The 26,265-nt window shown below is 48.3% G+C and overlaps 1 protein-coding gene across 1 annotated transcript in view; it reads right to left on the bottom strand.

Moving 5' to 3' along the window:
* The window catches only part of ITGA11 (integrin subunit alpha 11), a 124,845-nt gene that overhangs the window by 62,802 nt on the left and 35,778 nt on the right, over window positions 1-26,265 (bottom strand). The window contains exon 3 of the mRNA XM_004276237.3: window positions 499-599. Coding sequence (XP_004276285.2) covers window positions 499-599 — 101 coding nt within the window. The remainder of the gene's footprint in view (window positions 1-498; window positions 600-26,265) is intronic.

The following is a 26,265-nucleotide window of genomic DNA, read 5'->3' as shown; positions in this document are numbered from 1 at the left end:
GCTGCTTATTAGCTGGGTGACCCCGGGCAGGTCCCCTCACCTCCACAGGCTGTCGTTAATGATTAAATCTCATACGGCTGTTGTGGGGATTAAATGAGTCAAAAAATACCTAAAAGTGCTTAAACCAGTGCCTGGCACGTAGTGAACAGTATATAAGACATATGAATGTTGGCTATTGTTATTATTTCCAAGTCAGAAAAAAAAGATAGGAAATGCTCCTGGCTCCCCTGTGCTGAGGGGCCGTGGATGAGGCAGAAAGAGCCATGGCCTGGGACACTGGAGACCTGGGTGTGAATCCTGGCCAGCCCCTGACAAGCTGTGTGACTGTGGGAAAGTCACTTCCTCTCTCTGGCCTCAGCTTCCTCATCTGTAAAATGGGGACAGCAACACCATCTAGGTGACCTCACAGTGTGACTGTGGGCAGGGACGTGATTCAGCACCTGCCCCACCCTGGACAACGGCTGGCCTCCTTGTGGAGAGACCAGTGGCCCAAGTTACCCAGGTTGAGCTTGGTGCAGTTCCCTTGGGTCACTGGACACTTGTACACGTCTCCTGTCTTCTGGTGGCCGTTGGTTTCCAGTGGAGCGCCGATGACCAGCCTGGGAAGGAAAAGAAGACAAGTCAAGGTGCTGGGGGAGGTTCTCCTTCCTGGCAAAGGATGGAACCTGCGGGGCAGTGCTGAGGGGAGAGTAGGGTAGGGAGGGCGGGAGGGAATCCTGGAGGGGCAGCCCACACATACCCTCACACTCAGACCTTCGTCTCCCTGGAAGAGGGATGCTGTGGCCTATCCAGGCCCTTGCCAGGATCTGGAGACACAGAGATGAAGACCACATGGGTCTGGCAACAAATGGGATGGAGGCCATCCCTGTGAGAAGAGGGCAGGGCAGACATCATGGAGGAGGTGTTCTTGAGCTGGGTCTTAACAGATGAATATGAGTTTGCTAGATGGTGGGACTGTGGTAATAGGGGTCATTCAGGCAGAGAAAGGATGATTTTGGAGTGTTGGCCATCTGCCACTACCTGTGGGTGGCCTCATTCCTCACCTTACATGAGTCTTTCAGCTGGTGACCCGGGGGCTGGGGCATGTTGCACAGTGTTCATGGCTGTCCCCTGAGGCACTAAGTCTTTGCTCAGGGTGGGCAAGGCAGCCAGCCGGGCTAAAGAATGGCAAGGGGCAACCACCCAGCTGGGCCTTCTGCCTTGAGCCTATGCCTTTGTGACCTTATTTGGAAAAAGGGTTTTTGCAATTGTAGTTAAGGATCTCAAGATGAGGTCATCCTGGATTACCTAGGTGGGCCCTAAATTCAATGATGTGTCCTTAAGGAGACACACAAAGGAGAGACCCAGAGAGACGAGGAAGCCATGTGAAGATGGAAGCAGAGCTAGGAGTGAAGTTGCCACAAGCCAAAGAATGTCTGGGACCATTGGAAGCTGGAAGAAGCAAGGAAGATTTCTCCCAGATCCTTTAGAGGAAGCACAGCCCTGCTGACGACCTGATTTTGGAGGTCTGGCCTCCAGACCTCTGAGAGAATAAACTTCTGTTTTGGGAAGCCATCTATCAATACTTTGTGCTAATTTGTTATGCACCCACTGGAAATTAACGCATGTTGCTTACATACACATATTTCTAGAGAAAGAGCGGCCACTCCCTCCTGACCTGGCCAAGCCCCGGCAGTGCCACCTCCCTCGGGGCCAGGGAGAATCCCACCACAACCTGGACAGCCCCCAGGCCCTCTCCTTAGAGTGCCCCAAAGCCCCCTCTATGTCTTATCCCTGGCCCACCAGCGGGCAGCACCAATGGAGGTGACCCAGAGTGGCCCAGCCAGGCAGCTGGAATCCCAGTGCTGACGTGAAGCAAAATCCTGAAATTGGGCACCGTGTCCCTTCAGTGTCACCTGCCTCTGGCATACGTGGACCCCTCTAGGCTTTGGGTGTCAGTTCTGCTCTCAGCCACCATCCGCCTGCTTGGCTCAGGCCCTGGTGCTAACAGCGAGTCAGGAACCACTCTCCCAGGCACAGCTGCACTGTCATGGCAGGAGATGCCATGGCTCACACAGCCCTGGAGGTCTCCCAGACCCCAAGGGGCACAGGGACATGTGACACATCGGGAGCGTGCAGACCTTTCCATAGCCCTGCTCTCACGACAACTTGCCACCCCCTGGAAACATGACCCAAAGAAGAAGCAATTGCTTGTTTTCTGGTTTAAGATGGTTGAGAGGGACGGACCCAGAGGTTCAGGCAACACAGGACTTAAGTAGCTTCTTGTGGTCAAATATCTCCCTGCCCCGCTCCCACCCACCTCTCTGTGCCGTCAGGAAAGAACTAAGGTCCGGCGTGGGAGTTAATAGAGCTCTGTTTGAAATTAGAGTCTATGTAATAAGAGCTGAGGTTTCTCCCCTGGGGACCAGATAATGACAGATTCTAAATATATCCACTTATTAAGCATGTCTATTTTTGACTGGCAGGAATTAACTGGACTCATAAAATCTATTTGTCTAGACAATGTGAGTTTTGGCTACTTAATTCTGCGAGTGATTGTGTGGTCAAGGCTGCTCCATTTTTTCCAGCCAAAAAAAAAAAAAAAAAAAGAGAGAGAAGGAGATGGGAGAGAGGTCAGTAAGGAAAGTTTGGGCTTCAAGGTTGCTTTTCTGGCTGCTCCCATTTTCAAGGTCAACCTGGTGTGTGACCAAGTGTCCCAGAGCGATGTTCCTTCTAGGACACCATTGCCTGATGGTGAGTGCTTTCTGGACAGCATGCCTTCGAGGAACACCTCGCAGGGTGCCTCCGGAACAATCAGGCACAGCAAGTTCTAGATTAGAAAAAACAAAACCTGGCCATCTTCTAGAAAAGCGATCCCCGTGTGTCTTCTAGAAAACACTCCTGCTGCCTGACAAGGCAGACTCCTCACAACTCTCCCCATTTTACAGAGTGGAACTCTTGAGGCCCCACAGACAACTTGGTGGAGTCCCAATTACAGGGCAAGATCTTTGGGCTGAGATTCCAGAGCTGGGTGTTTCTTCATCCTCATTCTGTCACCAGCTTGCCGTGTGGCCTGGAGAAGTTCATTGACCTTGGTTTTCTTGGTCATGAAATAGGGTTAACAATTCCACTATGGCCTACCTCCTAGGGTCACCTAGGAGGTCACCTAGGGTCGTCTGGGGAGCCACAGATGCCACAAGGCACTGACAAACAGAAAGGGGTATATCTAGGTAAGCTCCTAGATATAGGAGAGTCCACAAAAAGTCCACACAGACTGGAGCCTTCCTAGAAGTCATCTGTCCTTGAAGTGGCCGACAGGTGACAATCTGGCAGTAAATACACCAAGTCGTCGTGACCCCAAATTTGCCTCAAGACCAGGCTGTGTCCTTTTCAAAGAACAAGGGCCACCCCCTACGTCCTACCCCCATTCTCCCAAACCTGATTCCTCTGGGGATCCTTGGCACTTTATGAGGTAGCAGGACAGGGCTTACTGTTCCCATAGTACAGATGCAGAAACTGAGGCCTGGAGAGGTGAGCTGACCCGGGCCCCACAGTTTGTGGCAGAGCTGGCACTAGTTCTCCTGGGGCAGCTTTCTTTGTGTTGTCCCCAATATTTTTTTGCCATGAAGGGAGGGCCTGGGTTAGCCCTCTTTGCTGTTCTTGATTCTTGGCATTACGTCTGCCCGTGGGGCTTGAGGTTTTGAGGATATGATTCAGTCTTGCTGTTGGGGGATGATGGCGAAGCACAGGGAAAATGTTTGTGTCACCGCTGAGACCAGCCAAATTGCTCCTGGGGTCTGGCACCCCTGTCACTCCCGCGGCCTCAGCCTTATATAGCCATCTGCAGCCTCAGGGCCCGCTGTGCTTCTCAGGGGCTGGACACCCTATACCCTCTGGCACGGGAACCAGATGGCAAACCCCAAAGGTCGTGGTGAGCATCGGGCCCTCTCCGTGGGCTGCGTGCCGTGACTCACTGGCTGTGGGCTCCCGGCCTTCCTCCTATAGAGGCGGAGAGCAGGGCTGCTGCGGATGGGAGAATTGGTGGCAGCCTTCAGCCATAGCCCTGGAGGACCCTTCTCTAGTGGTTGCTTTCTAAGCAGGGCCTTGCCAAGGGAGGAGGCTCACTGTGGGGACGGCCACCTGAGGATGGCAGGATGTGGCCCCTCTGCATGCTGGGCTCCTGGGATCCCAGCATGACATAGCGTAAGAGAAGGGGCCCCTGCATCCCTACCTCACACCCTCTCCAACAAGGCCCAGTGGGGACCTTAGCCCTGGTTCCATCCTTCAAGGCAATTTAATCTCCAAACCTTTTAAACTGCACACTCCTATAAGGAAAAAAGGTAATGTGTACTCCCAATATATGTACATTTGTATATAAGTTATACCAGTGTACAGCTGGCAATCTGTGCATTGAATATCAGTAATCCTATTTTTTTCCAGATAAAATATAAACCTAAATAGAACTTGAGTCGTTTTACTTCTGTGCTCCAGTATACTGTCCTGTGCACCCGCTATGGTGTGCAGATCCCACCCTGTAAGACCCAGCACACCAAGTCCCACCTGCTCCAGGAAACCCTCACTGATTAGCCCAGGCTTTCCCACATAAACCAGTCTGTGATCCCCGCTGACTGCTGTGGCCAGCGCTTTAGTGTCATAATTCCTTGAGGGCCAAGATGCCCTCATCTGCCCTGCCTCACTAATGTAGGGTGGTCTTGAAGCCCAGGGTAAAAGGTCCCAGGGACTGTTCTGACCTCTGTCTGACAGTCTACAGCAGCAGCAGCTTCCAGAGCTTTTAGCTTTGCCTCAGGCCTAGGAGGAGCCTGCAGATTCAGCGCCTGGCAAAAAGGTTGCTGAGACATTGAATAGTTTCTGTGCGCAGAGGTTCAAGGCAGTGACCCAGCTCCTGTTTAAAGTCACTGTTGCTTGATTTTCCATTTCCCTCTTCCCAACAGTCCTCACTTCTGTTTGGGGATCTAGGAAATCTGGCTTCCTGACCAGTTGTAGGGACGGAGCATACACTGCAGGCCAGGCCAGTGTTATCCTTGGACTGAAGGGACTGAGTAGGCCAATGACGTAAGTCACCCCAATCTCAGGACCTCCTCTTGGGCTTCAGGGACCAAAGTGGTCCCTTTTCTCTGGATGCCATCGTGTACAGATGTAGGGCGTGGAACTGCTAGCAGCCACCTTGTAATGATGAGGGGTACGAGAGAAGAGAAAAAGCTGACGTCCCACCGATACTGTGAACCCCTGGATCAAACTATACCTGAAGTGTGACTGCTGCTGGACTTTTCAGATATATAAGCAATAACTCCTTTTTACTGTATAAATCTGAGTTAAGTTTTCAGGTATTTATAACTGAAAACATCCTAACTAGAATGAGCAAGGCAAAAAAAAAAAAAAAAAAAAGAAGCACATAGTTAAAATTACCCCTAGAAATTCCATATATTACCATGCTATAAGAGGAACACAGTATCCACGACCAATGAGAGAGGAGCAGATTCATAACCCCCTGCTCACGTTCCATCTGGGGTATATACTTATTGTGTGAGTGGTGGGCAGACTTGCCGACACCACGTATATTATTTTTCTCTGGTTGTTTAACCGAATGCATAAAACTGTCCCCTGGTCCAGCCTTGTGGGAACAGAAATCCTTTTGTTCTGTGTGCATCCCACTTAAAACAGCCCCTTGGACAGGGAGCCCTGCACTCCAGATGTTTCTAGTTACCTGGTAACTGGCCTTGCAGACCATCAGAGCTGGGAGGAAACGTGGAGGCTACTCTGTCTAGGCTTGTCACATATCAATGAGGCATAGGAAGTATTGTGCGTGAGGACTCAGACGAGATGGTGGCAGAGCAGGACTCGTGCAGGGTGTCCTGACTCCCGGGGCAGTGCCCTCACCCAAGCCGTGGAGGCTGGAAAGCCTGGAGGCAGAGGCTGGCTCTGCTCGGCCTTTTATTGGCTGTGTCTGGGAAGGCAGGTGTGAACAGTTTAGCTCCCCAGCAGATGGGGCGGGCAGAAGCCATGGGAACAAAAAGGCCATCAGCTGTTGGGGAAGGAAAGAGGATATTTGCAACTGATGGGCCTGCCCCTGGAGAAGGTTCTGAGCCCAGGGACCAGCACGGACTGCCTAGGCAAGGCAAGATGTGGGTTGCATCCCCTCCCTGGTCAGCCTCTTTGCTCCTCTCCTCAAGACCTGGACCTTGCATCCCAGGAAATCCAATTATTACCAACAATTCTTTTCATTTTAGTGAATCCCTTTTGATGTGATTGACCTGCATTTGATTTCGATCACCAGGACAGCTTTGGAGCTAGAAGGGCAGATTGTATCTGAGGCTCAGAAGGTGGATGTAGCAAGCCTGTGGGGAGACACTGGTCAGTTTCGGAGCTGGGACTGCAAGTCCAGTGCTTTGTCCCCCATTGTGAAGGACTGGGAAGTTGAGAAAGCCCAGCTCCGGGGGCTGGGCAGCACCCAGCACGGAGAGAGGGCCACCCTCCCTGGAGCCTGCCGGGCCTGCTCCCCAGGAGCCTCTTCCCTTTCTCACCTGTTCCCCTCTCCCAGCACCCCTCCTCCACTCAAACCCACTCCAGGCCCTTTGTTCCATTTCTCTCCTGGCTTCATTTCCTTCCCTGAAATCAGATCGGGGCATCAGGGAGGGGCTCCCACTTGAGGAGCAGAGAGCTCAAGGGAACAAAGAGAGACTATTCCTCTAGCGAGGCTGTTTCTCTCCTCTCCACGGAAAATGTAACCTCTTTCAGCCAGCTGAGTATGGTGCCTAATGTGTTCAAGATGGGGCTGGAGAAGTGCTGAGTGCAGCAAACCCTGGTCCTGGCTGGGGGCGGGGTGCGGAGGGAGAGCCCCTGACCCGGGACCTGTCGAGGGGGGTTGGCACCTCCAGGTCTCCCTGGGCTGGTTGGAGGGGCTTGTGGTTCACTGTGGCTCAGATGCCTGGCAGGGCTGGACTCCTGAGGAGGACGAGTCCAGGAAAATGAGAACCCCTCTGTTTGCCAGCACATTCCTTACTCTCCCTGCCTCCATAAATTCCTCACCAGAGATGAGACTCCACTGGGTGTATTTAAACAACTATGTGTACCGTGATGGTTCACTGCATGTGTCAACCGGACTGGGCCAAGGGCTGCCCAGATATTCGGTCAAATACTCTGCTAGGTGTGTCTGTGAGGGTGCTTTTGGATGAGATTACCATTCAAATCTGTAGACTGAGTAAAGTAGACTGTCCTCCCCAATGACGGTGAGCTTTGTCCAATCAGTTGAAGGCCCGAATAGAACAAAAAGCCTGACCCTCCCCTGAATAAGAGAGAATCCTTTCGAACTGACTGCCTCCGAGCTGAGGCACTGGCTTTTTCTTACCTTGGCTCAAACTCAAGTGCTGGCTCTTCCTAGGTCTCCAGCCTGTTTGCTTTCAGACTGGAACTACACTATCAGCTCCCTTGGGTCTTCAATTTGCTGACTCAAACTGCAGATCTGGGGACTTGCCAGCCTCCATAATCCTATGAGCCAACTCCTTACAATCTCTTTCTTTTTCTGTCTATTATCTATCTGTCTATCTGTCTGTCTATCATCTATCAGTTCTGTTTCTCTGAGGAACCCTGACACAGTTACATAGTGCTCGTATGTTCTAAGGCCTTTACAGATATTATTTCATGTCGCTGATAACCCACACCCTCATTCATTCACTGAATCTTAAGCATCTACTGAGCTCCTACGAAGGCACCAAGCACAGGGGGCACAATGGTGACCATGATGTGGTCTCTGCCTTCGGGAGACCTCCAGCCTCATAGAGGAGACAGGCAGGTCGACAGGCCGTTACAACACAGCAGTGGTTCTCATAGTGGTTCCCAGCCCAGCAGCATCCACCTCCCCTGGGAGCTTATTAGAAATGTAGCGTCTTCGGCCCTACCTGAGACCCACAAGGAAGGGAATCAGAAACTGGAGGTGGGGCCCAGCATCTGCGTGTTGACAAGCCCTCCAGGGGACGCAGATACTCACTCATGTTTGAGAAGCACCGTGTAGGGGAAGCAGAGGCATGGCGACCACAACCCTCGCTGGGCTCAAAGCCCCAAATCCATTTCAGTATAATCCATCCCCTTCATCATGTCTTCTGAGGCTCTCTATTATTTCACTGCTGCTCACCTGTCTGTCCCCGCTTTTACCAAGGCTGCTATGAATGCTGGGTACAGGCAGGTCATCATTTAGGGCTCAGCTCCAATGTCACCTCCCCAAAGAGGGCTTTCCGGACCACCTGTCACTCCCCACCTCCCCACCCTGCCTTATCTTCCTCCTAGCACTTTGCATTCTCGGATGCTGGCTTCTTCGTATGCCTTTTAATCATCCTTAGCTCTCAGAATTTGATACGCAAGGGAGCTAGGACCTTGTTGGTCGGGTTTGCAGCTCTAAATACCCAGAACAGTGCCTGGCACAGAGTAGGTCCTCCAAATACAGTTGTTGAACAAATTAGCTAATCACCTGGCATAGTGGGACTGCTGCAATCTGATAGCCTGCAAATTGGGACCGCTGACAGCAGGCCCCCTTTTGTCTTCCAGTAGCTGTTAACTCAGCTGGGAGAGAAGAAGAACCAGCTCTAGCAGAAGAACCAACAGACTGCCCGTCCTGCCCTGAGACAAGGCTGTTAACTGCCCTGGGCCTCAGTGTTCTCATCCACCAAATGGGACTGAACCGTTGCCTGGGCTACTTGCCACCCAGGGTTTCGAGGGTCATCAGAATCACCTGGGGAGTTACAAATGCAGACTTCTGGGCACAACCTCCAGAAGATTCTAATTCAGCCAGTTGGGGGATGAGACCTGGGAATCTATTTGTAGGCAGGATTGGGAGCCCTTGTATGATAGATCTGCTGAAGAAGCAGCTAGGACGCCCTTTGGACATGTGGAGAAACGTGTGTGTCTGGGGAATTTTTACTACATCTGGGGGTCATGACCACAGCAACCTCCTTGACTGTCTAGGAATGATCCAGGATTGGATTTTCAAAAAATTTTGTTTTGTTTCTTTTGGTCACAAGAAAACACATAAGAAATACGTTAACTGGTACAAAAAAGTAGTAACATTTAAAAAGTATTCTTTAAGACTTTTTTTAGATTATAAAAATAATACATGCTTGTATAATGTTCATAGCACAGAACTGTGCAAAGTATAATATGCAAGGCTTTTCACTTCCCTTCTTAACCCAGCCCTCTATAGATCACTACCATTAGCAGCAGGGATGCAGAAAACCTTCTAAGTGTTTATGTAGGAAATTTTAAAAAATGAAACCATTCTACACACATGGTTCTTTCTGCAGTGTGCTTTTTTCACTTAATTGTTTTATACTTTCCATGTCAGTATATATCAATTCCACACTTAGACCTGGCCACTGGGGCCCCTGCCCTGGGTCCTGCACTGACGCTTCTCTGGCTGTTCCTCTTTCTATGGGGTGAGGAGTCCTAGGGGTCAAGGGGACAGGCACCTAGAGCCCACATCCCCCCACTCTGGGTCACTGGGATGCCAGCGTCTCCTGCTTAGGACAGGCTTCTTCCCTGGATCTGTCTTTTTGATGGTGAATCATAGCACTGATGGGACTAGCCAAGGAGTGGCTGCTTGCTGGGGGTATGGACAGAGCTTGGATATATAGGGTGGGGTGTCCAAACGTGTGAGGCCCCTTGATCACCAAGAGGGAACTACAGGTGGGAAGAAAAGATGGTGGGCTGTGGGCTGGAGCCCCCGTTTGTTTTCTTGACTCAGGCCCCTTGGATGTGAGAGGCGGCCCTGGTATAGATGGACAGTATAGCTCTGCCTCATCCTCTATACCGTTTGTACAGTGTTATTTTTTTCTTTTTAATCATTCTCCTATTGATGGATATTTAAATAGTTTCATCCCTTTTCCTACTGATAACTGTTTAGGTGCTTAAAAATTTTTTTTCCCATTGCACAAGGCCTTTATCAATATGAATGAATAAAAAAACCCCTGTGCACCAGTGGCGATGCATCGCAGTTCCAGGAGTGGGTACAAAGTGCGTGCCTGTCACCGTGCAGGCTGGCCCCGGAGTCGCCCTGTCATCTTGGGCACAGAGCCCGCTGACAAGCATCATCTCAGCTGTTGATTTCACAAGCTTGGCTCTCTGCCTTGTTCCTGGAAAATTCTGGGTCCACCTCAGCTTACATCCAGACAGCATTTTTCCCCTGGTGTGCAGAAGTACTTAGAACAGAAGAGCAAAGAGGGAGGGAAGGTGACTGCAAAGCACATTTTCAACCCATTTGATGGGAAAATGAGATCCTGACCCACGGACCGTCAAAAGGAGAGTGGCCAGTTTGTGCCCTCTAGCTCAATGCCCTCCCCTCCTCACAGCCTGATGCCAAGTCTCACAGGGCCGCTGTCCTTTTTTCACCACACCTGGCATTCTCATTCCTGCCTCTGTGCGTGCGGTCCCCTCATCCCAAACCGCTGAACTGGCTCCATTCCAGTCCAGTTCCACTGAACTGGCTTCAGTGCCTCTTCCTCCAGGAAGCACCCCTTGATCCCTCAGCTGAAAGCTCTCCCTCAGTTCCCATGATGCTTTGTACTTCTCTTGTCTGTTTTTTTCTCTCCTTTCGATAATCTGTCTCTAGATAGCAGAGAGAGACCGTGGTCCGTCTTTAAATTTCCCCCTCAGTGCTGGTCAAAGTACCTTGAACACAGTCAAGGCTCAATAACTGTTTGTTGAGTGAAAATGAGGAGGCTGCTCATTTTTCAAAGACAAGCTGAATCTTCACTCTGCTTGGGATGTAGCTGGGAGCAGAGCTGGGCTGAGCTCTTCTGGGTGCCATCTGCAGATGGACCACCAACCTTGGGGTGCCCTTGGCCCAGCTCTCCCCAGGAAAGTGGCTGTGGTCTGATGTTCCTCCAGAGAGGCTGTGTCCACAGTGTAAAAATCTCTTGTTTTCAAAATGTCTGATAAACTCTTGCTTGTTTTTCCAAGTCATGCTGAGTCTCCCCTCCCCCTGTCCCCCCCAGTTTTATCACAACTCTTTCCTCTGGAAATGAAACATAAACATAGCAATAGTGTGGGCAGACATTTCTCAGTGGAATGTATAGCTTTAATTTCTTGGTATGTGCCTCTTCTGCATCCTGGGCGGGCCTGTTTCCTTTGGCTCATAATTAGGATAGTAATAGTTTGTATGTGACCAGTGTACAGGCCGAACAGCTTGTTTCATCCTACCCACAGCCAGGGGAGGGAGCCAGACAAGGAGAGGTAGTCCCATCAGACTGCAGAAGAAAGCAAGGCCCAGAGAATTTCCAGATTCTCTGGGTAGAGGCTGAGGCACGACTGGGACACCCGTTCGTTATTCTGATTGTGTCCACGGCTCTTTCTACCAGCCACGTGGACTCAGATGAGGTCAAACAAGAGGAGAGGGCCTGGAGGCGAAAGGACAAATACTCTTTTTCGGTCCTGGATCTCTTGATCTGTCTGTGGTGAGCTCTGATCTATTCCTGGATGGGCTAAGTGACCTGGGGTGATCTACCTGCCCTCTCCGGGCATCAGTTTCCTTGTCTGTAAGAAGAGATGCTTGGACAATTTCAATCCAAAGAAATAGTCATTGAGCCCTTGCTGTGTGCCAGGCACTATGGACTGAAGGTGAATGAAGCATAGTTTACACCCTTAGTGGTGTGGTGGGGCTGAGAGTGTGGAGAACAGTGCTGGGAGACGGGGCGGGGGCGGGGCACAGAGGAGGAGCCCTCGCTCAGACATCTGGGAAGGCTTCCTGGAGCAGGCAACTCCTGGATGAAGGCTCCCGGGTGGATAGATGTCATTCAGGTGAAGAAGGGGCTGAGCCCTGCAGGGAGGACTGACAGCTGGGTCCTGATGGTGCCAGCGCTTAGGTGCGTTATCTAACATGTCTTCCGTGGTGAAGGCTAGGCCTGGGAGGGACAGACAAGTCCCCGTCTTCACAGAGCTTGCGGTGGAGTCATTGTCAACCCACTCATTCCTTGTCTTCCTCGCCACCCACACCTCCCTGACATACCAACTCTGCTCCATTCTCCCCTCACTCGCCCAGAGGACTCTACATAAGTGGCCTGAAGTCTAGACAGACGGTTAGATGCCTACCTGGTTGAGAAGCATCACATTGTCCCCCCTCATCAGGCCATCCCTGCCTGCTTTCTGGTCTCTATATTCCTGCCATTGCTCACTCCTTTGGATTCAGGCAGTGAGGGTCACTCTCCGCATAAGCCTGGAAAGGAGTTAACCTCTGAATGCACGGGAACTCACAGACTTTTTTTTTTTTTTTTAAAGAAGATGTAGGGGGTACGAGTTTATTAATTAATTAATTAATTTTTGCTGTGTTGGGTCTTTGTTTCTGTGCAAGGGCTTTCTCTAGTTGTAGCAAGCGGGGGCCACTCTTCATCGCGGTGCGCGGGCCTGTCACTACTGCGGCCTCTCTTGTTGCGGAGCACAGGCTCCAGACGCGCAGTCTCAGTAGTTGTGGCTCATGGGCCTAGTTGCTCCGTGGCATGTGGGATCTTCCCAGACCAGGGCTCGAACCCGTGTCCCCTGCATTGGCAGGCAGATTCTCAACCACTGCGCCACCAGGGAAGCCCTCACAGACTCTTAAAAAAGGATTTACTGGTTCCAGAACCTGGCTGGGCATTAGACTGGCCTGGGGGTTTTTCAAAGTATAGATTCCTACCTCTAGAGAGTCTGATTTTGTTGTCTTGGATTGGGCTGAGGAATCTGTGTTCTTTTTTTAACTTTCACAGGCAATTCTATTCTGCCAGCTTTGGGAGTCCCTAGATTATATTATCAGGTGATCATCAGGCTTTGAAATAATGGAACTGGGGACAGGGTGCCCCAATAAGAAGAGATGACAAAAGTGGGTCATGTGTTCATCTACTTTCAAAGCACTTTGTATAAAGAAGTAAATAAATGAAAGCATGCAAGAACGAATGTCTGGGGGGCTGTGGTTAGTATATGTCAGGGATCACGCTAGGCGCTTCCCCTGACATTAACTTACTTAATCCTCGCAAGAGTCCTGTGAGAGAGAGACAGCAGTCTTGTGTTGAAGCTGAGGAAACTGTAGCCCAGAGAAGCTAGGTAACTCACCCAGGTCACACAGCTGGCTAAGGGGCAGCTCCCTGGCCTCTCTCTCCCTCCTGGTCCTCTCCCCATCTCTGGGGAGTGGATGGGGTGCAGGAGAGCAGAGTACACAGAAGCCAGCCCTGTGTTCCATCAGGGAGCCCTGAGCTGCCTCGGGGAATCATTGACTCTGCCGAATCCTTCAAAGTACTTTCTTCAGTCGGGTTAAAGCTCAGATTGCTTTCCCTCCTCCCCCTTCCGAACCGTGAGTAACGTCTACTCTGACAGCATTACTCTCATTCTGAGAAGCCATGAAGAAGCAAAGACTGAGGACTCACTTGAACCACTGGAGAGCGAAGCCTGTCATGACATTTTTGGAAATGTCCTCCTCCTTGGGTTACAAAATCCTTGGCTCACGTGTGGCTGACAGGGTCTTGGTGCTCTGGTCAGGTGTCAGGCCTGTGCTTCTGAGGTGGGAGAGCTGAGTTCAGGACATTGGTCCAACAGAGACCTCCCAGCTCTACATAATAGCAAACGTCAAAAGCTCTCCCAGAGATCTCCATCTCAACGCTAAGACCCGGCTCCACTCAATAACCAGCAAGCTACAGTGCTGAACACCTTATGCCAAACAACTAGCAAGACAGGAACACAACCCCACCCATTAGCAGAGAGGCTGCCTAAAATCATAATAAGGTCACAGACACCCCAAAATATACTACCGGACGTGGTCCAGCCCACCAGAAAGACAAGATCCAGCCTCATCCACCAGAACACAGGCACCAGTCCCCTCCACCAGGAAGCCTACACAACTCACTGAACCAAACTTAGCCACTGGGGGAAGACACCAAAAACAACAGGAACTCCGAACCTGCTACCTGCAAAAAGGAGACCTCAAACACAGTAAGTTAAGCAAAATGGGAAGACAGAGAAACACAGCAGATGAAGGAGCAAGGTAAAAACCCATCAGACCAAACAAATGAAGAGTAAACAGGCAGTCTACCTGAAAAAGGATTCAGGGTAATGAGAGTAAAGATGATCCAAAATCTTGGAAATAGAATGGAGAAAATACAAGAAACGTTTAACAAGAAGAACTAAAGAGCAAACAAACAATGATGAACAACACAGTAACTAAAATTAAAAATTCTCTAGAAGGAATCAATAGCAGAATAACTGAGGCAGAAGAACAGATAAGTGATCTGGAAGATAAAATAGTGGAAATAACTACCTCAGAGCAGAATAAAGAAAAAAGAATGAAAAGAATTGAGTACACTCAAGAGAGACCTCTGGGACAATATTAAACACACCAACATTAGAATTATAGGGGTTCCAAAAAAAGAAGAGAAAAAGAAAGGGACTGAGAAAATATTTGAAGAGATTAGTTTAAAACTTCCCTAATATGGGAAAGGAAATTGTCAATCAAGTCCAGGAAGCACAGAGAGTCCCAAACAGAATAAATCCAAGGAGAAACATGCCAAGACACATATTAATCAAACTATCAAAAATTAAATACCAAGAAAAAATATTAAAGCAGCAAGGGAAAAACAACAAATAGCATACAAAGGAATCCCCATAAGGTTAACAGCTGATCTTTCAGCAGAAACTCTGCAAGCCAGAAGGGAGAGTTGAGGACATATATGGCAGGACATATTTAAAGTGATGAAAGGGAAAAACCTATAACCGAGATTACTCTACCCAACAAGGATCTCATACAGATTTGTGGAGAAATTAAAACCTTTATAGACAAGGAAAAGCTAAGAGAATTCAGCACCACCAAACCAGCTTTACAACAAATGCTAAAGGAATTTCTCTAGGCAGGATACACAAGAGAAGGAAAAGGTCTACAATAGCAAGCTCAAAACAGTTAAGAAAATGGTAATAGGTACATACATATCGATAACTACCTTAAATGACATAGACTGGCTGAATGGATACAAAAACAAGACCCATATATATGCTGTCTGCAAGAGACCCACTTCAGACCTAAGGACACATACAGTCTGAAAGTGAGGGGATGGAAAAAGATATTCCATGCAAATGGAAATCAAAAGAAAGTTGGAGTAGCAATTCTCATATCAGACAAAATAGACTTTAAAGTAAAGACTATTACAAGAGACAAAGAAGGACACTACATAATGATCAAGGGATCAATCCAAGAAGAAGATATAACAATTGTAAATATTTATGCACCCAACATAGGAATGCCTCAATACATAAGGCAAATGCTAACAGCCATAAAAGGGGAAATTGACAGATTTCATAGTAGGGGACTTTAATACCCCACTTTCACCAATGGACAGATCATACAAAATGAAAGTAAATAAGGAAACACAAGCTTTATATGATACATTAAACAAAATGGACTTAATTGATATTTATAAGACATTCCATCCAAAAAACAACAAAATACACTTTCTTCTCAAGTGTTCATGGAACATTCTCCAGGGTAGATCATATCTTGGGTCACAAATCTAGCCTTGGTAAATTTTAAAACATTGAAATCATATCAAGTATCTTTTCTGACCACAACGCTATGAGACTAAATATCAATTACAGGAAAAATAATCTGTAAAAAATACAAATACATGGAGGCTAAACAATACACTACTAAATAACCAAGAGATCACTGAAGAAATCAAGGAGGAAATCAAAAAATACCTAGAAACAGATGACAATGAAAACACAATGACCCAAAACCTATGGGATGCAGCAAAAGCAGTTCTAAGAGGGAAGTTTATAGCAATACAATCCTACCTCAGGAAACAAGAAACATCTCAAATAAACAACCTAACCTTACACCTAGAGCAATTAGAGAAAGAAGAACAACCCCTCCCCAAAGTGAGCAGAAGGAAAGAAATCATAAAGACTAGATCAGAAATAAATGAAAAAAAAATAAATGAAACAATAGCATATTTCAATAAAACTAAAAGCTGGTTCTTTGAGAAGATAAACAAAATTGATAAACCATTAGCCAGACTCATCAAGACAAAAAGGGAGAAGACTCAAATCAACAGAATTAGAAATGAAAAAGGGGAGGTAACAACTGACCCTGCAGAAATACAAAGGATCATGAGAGATTACTACAAGCAACTCCATGCCAATAAAATGGACAACCTGGAAGAAATGGACAAATTCTTAGAAAAGCATAACCTTCTGAGACTGAACCAGGAAGAAACAGAAAATATAAACAGACCAATCACAAGCACTGAAATTGAGACTGTGATTAAAAATCTTCCAACAAACAAAAGCCCAGGACCAGATGGCTTCCCAGGCGAATTCTATCAAACATTTAGAGAAGAGCTAACACCTATCCTTCTAAAACTCTTCCAAAATATAGCAGAGGGAGGAACACTCCCAAACTCATTCTACGAGGTCACCATCACCCTGATACCAAAACCAGACAAAGATGTCACAAAGAAAGAAAACTACAGGCCAATATCACTGATGAACATAGATGAAAAAAATCCTCAACAAAATACTAGCAAACAGACTCCAACAGCACATGAAATGGATCATATACCATGATCAAGTGGGGTTTATCCCAGGAATGCAAGGATTCTTCAATATATGCAAATCAATCAATGTGAGAAACCATATTAACAAATTGAAGGAGAAAAACCATATGATCATCTCAATAGATGCAGAAAAAGCTTTTGACAAAATTCAACACCCATTTATGATAAAAACTCTCCAGAAAGTAGGCATAGAGGGAACTTCCCTCAACATAATAAAGGCCATATATGACAAACCCACAGCCAACATCGTTCTCAATGGTGAAAAACTGAAACCATTTCCACTAAGATCAGGAACAAGACAAGGTTGCCCACTCTCACCATTATTACTCAACATAGTTTTGAAAGTTTTAGCCACAGCAATCAGAGAAGAAAAGGAAATAAAAGGAATCCAAATTGGAAAAGAAGTAAAGCTGTCACTGTTTGCAGATGACATAATACTACACATAGAGAATCCTAAAGATGCTACCAGAAAACTATTAGAGCTACTCAATGAATTTGGTAAAGTAAAAGGATACAAAATTAATGCACAGAAATCTCTTGCATTCCTATACACTAATGATGAAAAATCTGAAAGAGAAATTAAGGAAACACTCCCATTTACCACTGCAACAAAAAGAATCAAATACCTGGGAATAAACCTAAGGAGACAAAAGACCTGTATGCAGAAAACTATAAGACACTGATGAAAGAAATTAAAGATGATACAAGCAGCTGTAGAGATATACCATATTCTTGAATTGGAAGAATCAACATTGTGAAAATGACTATACTACCCAAAGCAATCTACAGATTCAATGCAACCCCTATCAAACTACCAATGGCATTTTTCAAAGAACTAAAACAAAAAATTTCACAATTTGTATGGAAACACAAAAGACCCTGAACAGCCAACACAATATTGGGAAAGAAAAATGGAGCTGGAGGAATCAGGCTCCCGGACTTCAGACTATACTACAAAGCTACAGTAATCAAGACACTATGGTACTGGCACAAAAACAGAAATATAGATCCATGGAACAGGACAGAAAACCCAGAGATAAACCCACACACCTATGGTCACCTTATTTTTGATAAAGAAGGCAAGAATATACAGTGGAGAAAAGACAGCCTCTTCAATAATTGTTGCTGGGAAAACTGGACAGTTACATGTAAAAGAATGAAATTAGAACACTCCCTAACACCATACACAAAAACAAACTCCAAATGGATTAAACATCTAAATGTAAGGCCAGACACTATGCAACTCTTAGAGGAAAACATAGGCAGAACACTCTATGACATAAATCACAGCAAGATCCTTTTTGATCTACCTCCTAGAGTAATGGAAATAAAAACAAAAATAAACAGATGGGACCTAATGAAACTTAAAAGATTTGGCACAGCAAAGGAAAACATAAGCAAGAGGAAAAGACAACCCTCAGAATGGGAGAAAATATTTGCAAATGAAACAACTGACAAAGGATTAATCTCCAAAATTTACAAGCAGCTCATGCAGCTCACTATCAAAAAAACAAACAACCCAATCCAAAAATGGGCAGAAGACCTAAATAGACATTTCTCCAAAGAAGATATATAGATTGCCAACACACATATGAAAGGATGCTCAACATCACTAATCATTAGAGAAATGCAAATCAAAACTACAATGAGGTATCACCTCACACCAGTCAGAATGGTCATCATCAAAAAATCTAGAAACAATAAATGCTGGAGAGGGTGTGGAGAAAAGGGAACCCTCCTGCACTGTTGGTGGGAATGTAAATCGATACAGCCACTATGGAGAACAGTATGGAGGTTCCTTAAAAAACCAAAAATAGAACTACCATACATCCCATCAATCCCACTACTGGGCATATATCCTGAGAAAGGCATAATTCAGAAAGAGTCATGTACCACAGTGTTCGTTGCAGCTCTATTTACAATAGCCAGGACATGGAAGCAACCTAAGTGTCCATTGACAGATGAATGGATAAAGATGTGGCACATATATACAATGGAATATTACTCAGCCATAAAAAGAAACAAAATTGAGTTATTTGTAGTGAGCTGGATGGACCTAGAGTCTGTCATACAGAGTGAAGTAAGTCAGAAAGAGAAAAACAAATACCATATGCTAACACATATATATGGAATCTAAAAAAAAAAAAGGTTCTGAAAAACCTAGGGGCAGGACAGGAATAAAGATGCAGACCTACTAGAGAATGTACTTGAGGACATGGGGAGGGGGAAGGGTAAGTTGGGACGAAGTGAGAGAGTGGCATGGACATATATACACTACCAAATGTAAAACAGATAGCTAGTGGGAAGCAGCCGCATAGCACAGGGAGATCAGCTGGGTGCTTTGTGACCACCTACAGGGGTGGGATAGGGAGGGAGACCCAAGAGGGAGGAGATATGGGAATGTATGTATATGTATACCTGATTCACTTTGTTATAAAGCAGAAACTAACACACCATTGTAAAGCAATTATACTCCAGTAAAGATGTTAAAAAAAAAAAAATCCTTGGCTCAGAGGTTGGGGAGAGGCAGAGGGGAGAGCACAGAGGGGAGCTGCTCTCACAGGTAGAGCCACCCCAGGTGGGCCAAGCCACTGTCCACCACCCTCCTGCCCTCTGCCCGACTTCATTTCAGCTGGGCCCTTCGAAGGTTTGCAGGGGAAAGAAAAAGACAGGAAATCTCCACCTCTCCCACGTGCGGCCATCGTCCCCAGACTCTTTATAACAACAATGTCCAGCTTTGGGCTTCCCTGAGATTTAGATTGCAGACTCCTAGAACCATTCTCTCCTCCTCCTGTGGGCCTGCACCTAGCACCAAAGATGCAGAGACGAGTAAAAGCAAGCCCTATCCTTGGGGCCCACAGCCCCCTTTCTCTCCTTACTTCCTGAGCTTTTTACTCCCCATCCCGTCTTCTCTCCTCTTCCCTCTTCCCCATTTCATTTTCCATTTCTCTTAACTGGCTTTTGCTACTACTCTCTTTCTCTCTCTCTGTCTCTCTGCATTATTGGCTCAGGGTGACTCATCACAGCTCAATCAGGAAGAAGTGATTCAAGAGAGAAAGTGGGGAGGATTTAGGAACTCAACAGAAAATGACAGAAACCTTGTCAAGATGGTCTCAAATCAATAAGAAGCCTTTGCCATTGGCTGTGTATCTGAGTCTTGCTGCTTTGTGGAAGAGAAGTTGCTGAAAGAGAAGGAAAAAACACCTGCAAGAGTTTGAAATCCCGAGGGGCTCTTGGTTCTTCACAAAACAGTCAGGGAAAGTTAGAAGAAGGCATTCTATCCAAGCCTGGAGAAAACAAGGGTTAGGTTAGGGATGGATCACAGTTAACATTAGTGAGGAAAAAGCACGTATAGCACGCTGATTTGATTTTCTAATTGTATATAACTTTAAAACATGTTTATTTCTTTGTGGTTTTCAATAAGGAATTTAGTTTTTCACATTTTGTAGCCTAACCAAATGGAAGCAGGTGTGGTTCTTAGTGGCATCCATGGGAAGCTTAGATGACTGGAGAGAAGAGCTGTTACCAGGCAGCCTTGCTCCCCCTAGTGTCAGCTATGATGACTGCAGATAAAGTGCCAAGGAGCGATTAAAAACTGAATACCAGTCGTAAAAATTCAACCCTGTGAAATTATAAAGCCATTCTCAAGATGGAGTGAATTTCAGCATTAGTTTATTTTCCACCTCATGTGAGGAGCTCGCCTTCCCTCTCCTGTTCTGGTCTTAGGAAGGACATTGGGGTCACAGAAGGAACAGTGTTGGTGGCAGAGGAGGGAGGGAGGTGGAAGAGCCACAGGCTGCTGAAGCGGGGGGAGTGGGGAGATGGCGGGGATGGCAGGTGGAGGAGATGCTGAGCTGGCAAATCCCTCTGGCTTCCCCGAACTGCCCAAATTAGATTTATTTTCTTTCTTAGAGGTTAGAAACCAGGAGACTTTGCTTTCAATGTTTCCACTACCGAGATTGCGCCTCTTACCCGCCTGGATCAGCACAGCACTATGGTCATTCTAGGGCCCTGAGGACTGGCCTTGGCTCTGACTCTGGTTGACCAGGTTGGGAGTGTGTCGGAGGTTACCTGGGCCCTTGCTGACATACTCCTCAAGTCTAGGACTTTCCCGTGTTGGTTTGGTATTTAAAAAAAAAAAAAAAAAAAAAAGGAGAGAGCATGAGAGAGAGCTAGCAGAGAAGAGAAAACAAATCTCCTGGAGATGGGGGGTCATTTGCAGGCTGCATCTTAAATACTAACACTGCCCCGAGAATTCTGGCTCGTTCTGGGGCCAACACACTTTCCTTGGCTGCTCTCAATGCTGCTTCGTGTTGTTGAGGGCTTGAAGGAGCCCCCAGCTCCTGCCTGTGAGGGTGACTGTCTGCATAACTGTCCAGCCCTCTGTGCTCACTCTCTTCTTGTCCATGTGCTGCCTGCCTGCCAGGGTCTGCTGGGTGGCTTGGCCCCGGGCCCTGGGCCAACATGTCCCCAACGACTACAGTTTGTCTGTCTTTTTTCCTCTCTCTCGTGTGTTGGGTGGTTTCATCCTATCCTGGGCTTTGCTTCTGTAGTGATTTATCTGTTAACCAGCATGAGTCATGGTGCCGGATTTTATTTGTTCCAAGAGAAAATAGCAGAGGGCATTTATGCACTGTGGTGTTGGGAGCCTGCTCTGGGGGCCCAAGCCAGGAAAAGAGCTTAGGAGGTTCCTTAGTGAGATTTCCACAGCAACCAAGTCTGAGGCTGCCCCAGCCCTGACAACTGTCACCGAGGAGGGGGGACGACTTGGATAAGATCTGTCATTCTGCCCAGAAAACTGGCCCCAGGGGCCCTTTTCCTGGAAACCCCTCCTGGACACCATATCCTTTCTTGAGGAACAGGCCCGCAAAGGGAATACCCAGCATCTGCCCATGGTAGACACTTCACACACCATCTCCTATTTCTTCCTGAAAGTACTCTTGGGGGTTTGCATCATTGTGCCCATTTTACAGATAAGGAAACTGTGGTCCAGTACGTGGATGTGATGTGCTCAAGTTACCATGGCTTGGAAAGTGGCTGAGCCCAGGTTTGTGTGGTTCTGAAGCCTAGGCTTTTCCTGCAGTAAGGGCCACCCTAGTGTGCCTTCACTTATCTGCTGAAGATCTGTGCCCATTTTGTGACATTGCTATAACCCTGCAGAAAAGGGCCACAGATGAGAGGCTGGGAAACCTTGGGGTTGGTAAGGAGGAAATGACAGGGCCCAAGGGCATCACCCCCTGGGCCTAGGCTTGCCTGCCAATTTTTGTGGATTTATTCCTCATGGATTTCCTTTCCGGTCAACCCTAAATTCCACCATCAGTGGGTTTTAGACATGAAAGATCCTAGTGAAAATGCAAACTTGTTATCTGGGAAGGTCAGTAGATGAAGGTATGGTAGAAGAATTAATGCCTTACCCAAATTCTACTAGTATTTAGTTTAAGTAGATATCACCTAGTGATCTTGAGACAAGGGACCCAGGATGGTGGGTGGACTAATGCTTTGGCAGTTTTTGCACATGTAGCAGGTGGAAGTACTACAGGAAGTAGAAGCAATGCTGGACTGGGCTTTAGGAGACCTGGGTCTCAAGGGTGACCTTGGTGTAGGCTCCTTCTAGCTCTGGGCCTTTGCCTTCTTTGCTTGTAAAATAAGGAATTGGGGCTAAATAATTTCTAAGACCCCTCTCAGCAGGGGGAGCAGTCCTGAAGGCCACGCCCACCCATGTTCACTGTGTGTCCACCTGTACCTCGTGGGCCTGCTCCCAGCCACCCTGTCGCTTCTCAACCCATCTCTGCCTCTGAGAATCAGGGTCCCCTGAAGACCCCAGCAATGGTGACCCTGTTTTCAGGCTAAGGAGATAGCCCTGTGTGTGAAGATACCATGTCTTCAGTGAGGTCTCCGGGGAGAGATGGGGCGTGAACCTGTGTCGGGCAGGTGCATTCCAAGCTTATCCACCTTAGGGGCTGAGGGTGCCCATCCTGTGTGGCGCCAGGCCTCTGGGAGGAGGTAGGGGTGGAGGTGGAGGTGGGGCGGGGTGCCGGCAGGAGCTGCCCTAGGGGGAGGGTTTGCTTCCGAGCCCGAGCCCAGCAGGTCTCTGGATCTCCCTCCCTACCGCCTCAAGGTCCGTCCGCAGGCACCCAATCACACAGGCCCTTCAGCATCTGACTTCACCAACTCTGAGTTCAATTATTGCAGAAGAATCCAAAAGGATCCTTCAAAGCGGCAGGAGGCTGTCTAGGACCCCTCGCGACTTTGGATGAGCCAAGCCACCAAGTCTGTCCTTCCATTGCAGAGGGTGAGGACAGTTATGTTTAAGAGGCTCCCTTTTGCCCAAGAGAAGCCTCTGTTTCCCATCATGACACCCCAGAATCGGGGAGACCAAGGCTGTGGTGTCATTCCGCAAGAGCCAGCGCACCTAACTTCCTTCTCAGTCTCCCCTCCACCAGATCGCCTTTCTCCGTTTTCTCTTGGCTTCCAGGACCCACCCTCTCACTGCCCTGTCCCTCTCTGTGTGCAAACTCTCTCGGCCCCAGCCAGGGTTGCCGCCAGGTAGTGCCCTGCGGATGGTGCCTCAGGTCAGGTGGACAGGTGCCAGGAAGCCTGGGCTGGGCTCCTTCCCCTTCCCTCAAGGGTGCAGTCAGGCCCGTGAAACTAATAACATTGGTGGCTACGTGCAGAAGCAGGGCGGGCAGCGGGGTACAGGGACAGGGTGGCCTCCCTTGGCTTTGGTTACCCTCTAAACCCCTATCTTGCCCATTTCCATCAGAGATTCTGGTGCAGGAGCCAAGAGGGGAGTGGAAGAAGTGAGGAGGGAGGAGGGGAGAAGGGATGGGGAAGGGAAGGGGGCTGAAGGGGCAGAGGGGAAGAAAAGTTGAGCAAGTAAGGAGCGGCGAAAGAAATGCAGAAATCAGGACAAGGAAATGGGCCAAGAGAAGAAAAAAGAAAATTGAAAAGCAGGAGAAAGCAGAGGCAGGGCTAAGAGAGACGGGAGCGGCTTCAGGTGGATGACAAGAATGAGGTGTGAGCAGCTCTTTGCAAAAACAGCCTCCTCTCTGTCCTCCCAACCCCAGCTCCAGCCCCTTCCCAGGTGTCTCTGGGTCACCAACTTAAGAAACCGGGGATAGAAATCTCTAGGGCTGTGGTTCTCAGAGTGTGGGCCCCAGCAGCACCAGTGCCACCTGGGAATTTGTTAGAAGCAAATTCGCAGGTCCCACCCTAGACCTATGGAATCCGAACTCTGGAGGCGGGGCCCAGTGATCCGATTTAACAAGCCCCCCAGGGGATTCTGATGCCCCCCAGGGGATTCTGATGCACACCGAGGCTTGAGGACCAGCGCTCTAGAGTGGTACTGCAGATGTTTCGCGTACGTTGCAATGAGTCTTGGCAGGAGCTCTAGACTTATTCTGTGCGCATGAGTGTACGTCATGAGTCTTTCGTACATCTCAAGGGCTGGTCCTGTAAGCATCTGCCCAGCGTTGCAAGCTCCCAAGCTAGGCCCCTTCGGCGGCTTCTGGGAGAGGCACACACAGATAAGCCCTCACAGCACTGCACCCCAACCTCCCTGTCTGGGAACAGGCAACCTGAAGGCCCCTGTCCCCTGCTGCCAGCTGTCCAGCTGCACTCTTTTGACCCTTGGATACTTCAAACCAACGGGACCAAAGATTAGCTCACCCGTTCCCCCAAAGTCTGTCTCCTGTTGCTGGATTTTGCTTTTTCACCATCGTCTCAGTCAGCAAAACAAGTCCTCAGTCATCCTTCATCCTGGTTCATCTCTGACCCCGCCCCCCTCCATTCTTGCCCGGCTCACTCTGCTCCAGCCACACACACTGTTCCTGGAACATCCCAAGCATCTTCCCACCTCAGGACCTTTGCCCTTGCCATTCCCTCCGCCTGGAATACTCTTTTCTCAGATATCCATGATTGTCTCAGATTCTCTGTTTTCTTTAGGTCTCTGACTGCTGTCACCCTAGCACTGAGGCCCTGCCTGATGGCCTGTATAAGGGAGCAGCCCTCCCCCCACCCACTGCTCCCAAGCCCCCTTGTCCTGCCTAATGCTTCTCCACTGCACACATCACCATCTGACAGATGATGGGCAACTTCATAATGTGTCTTGCCCCACCAGAAGAAAAGTCCCATCAGGACAGGGACTTTGAAGTTTTGTTCACCGTTGAATTCCCAGGACCTAGCACAGGTTCTCAAGAATGAATGAATGAACTATTGACACTCATACAGCAGGCCCCTTCTTCCAAGCCCCACCCCTTAGGTCCTCCACCCACCTAGACTTCTATAGCCTTCCCACCAGACTCCTCACCTCCAGGATCTCCTCCTATATGGTAGCGTAAGTGATCACCCTAAAACTTAGAACTCTAGTGAACCACCCTCCTGCTCTAAAACCTCCAATGGCTCCCCACTGCCTCCCAGATATAATCCCCGCACTCTGGTATTTCAGAAGCTCTGTGGTACTCCCCTCCCTCTCCCAGCCTCTGGTCTGGTCTACTGCTCTGCTTTCCATACCTTCTCTTCCAGACACATGGGACAGTGTCCTTTCTCTAAACGTGACCTCTTCTTTTCCAGCCCTGTACTCTTACCCATGCTGTTCCTTCCATCTGTTCTACTCTTCTCATCCCTGTCTATTCTATACACATAGAAATCCTACCCAGGTGGAAGCCCCCTCCTCCACAACCCTCTCCCGATTCCCTCCCCCACCTAGTCCTGCTGAATTAGAAATTCCCTCCCTCACGTGAACTCCTGTGATCCTTTCTGTGTGTCCTCTCTTGGTATTTATCATCCGGGCTTGGGGTTCTGTGCATATACACCCTCTCTTTCTGGCTGGACTCAGCATTTTTATGTGAATCTGCTAGTGCTGGGTCTTGGGTCATCATAGCCTCGACTCTTATGGGGCCAGCAGTGTAGCTGGGCAGGAGGGGCACCACTGCGGTCTGACTGTAGTTTCCCAGTCGGTCTCTGGGCTGGGGCTGCTTCTGCCCTGTGCTGTCTCGGGCCTAACAAGACCTGGGCTCCAGATGTAGCTCAGACACTTACTATGTTATCTCTCTTGGAGTCTCAGTTGCCTCATCTGTAAAGTGGGGACAAGCCTATTTCTCTTACAAGTTGCTCACATCCCCGAACCTGTGGCCCAGGGAATTCACATGCCCTTTTGTTCTTAAAGCCCACTGAGTTCCAAAGGGTTCCCCTGGTGGAACCCACTGGGGCTACCAGGTTCCTGCTTCCCAGCACCCTTGAGGGGAGAGGGTGAAATGCGCCACCTCCCTGAGAGCTGAGGCTTCTTTCTCTGGGGTGAAAGCTTCAGTGACACACTGGAAATTTGTGGGGCCCAGCTCTGGTTTTTTCTCAGCACCAGGAGGCTTCCTGCTCCAGTGGACCAAAGCCTTGGTGAGGCCCTCTGCAAACCCTACACCGGAGTTTCTGGGACATCAAACGGTCTTGAAAACCAACTGACTTAATGATTTCAATGTACATACATTAGAGTCATGTGGATTAAATTTCTCTGAAAATACACAAGGGCTTAAAAAGCAGGGGCAGAGAATACTCAGCCCAAGAAGAATCTGTCTTCTCTTTTCATTTCTGTGTGTCTGTGAGTGTTGTTATTGTTGCTGAAAGCAAGGCATGTGGAGAACCGTTCAAGATGTCTGAAGCACAGTTAGTTTTGCCGAGTTTGAATTCTGAGTTGGGAATGTGGTGGGCAGGAGATGAAGGG

This window comes from Orcinus orca, chromosome 2, assembly GCF_937001465.1.
Source record: "Orcinus orca chromosome 2, mOrcOrc1.1, whole genome shotgun sequence".
Lineage (NCBI taxonomy): Eukaryota > Metazoa > Chordata > Mammalia > Artiodactyla > Delphinidae > Orcinus > Orcinus orca.
This window is presented reverse-complemented; position numbering and strand designations above follow the sequence as displayed.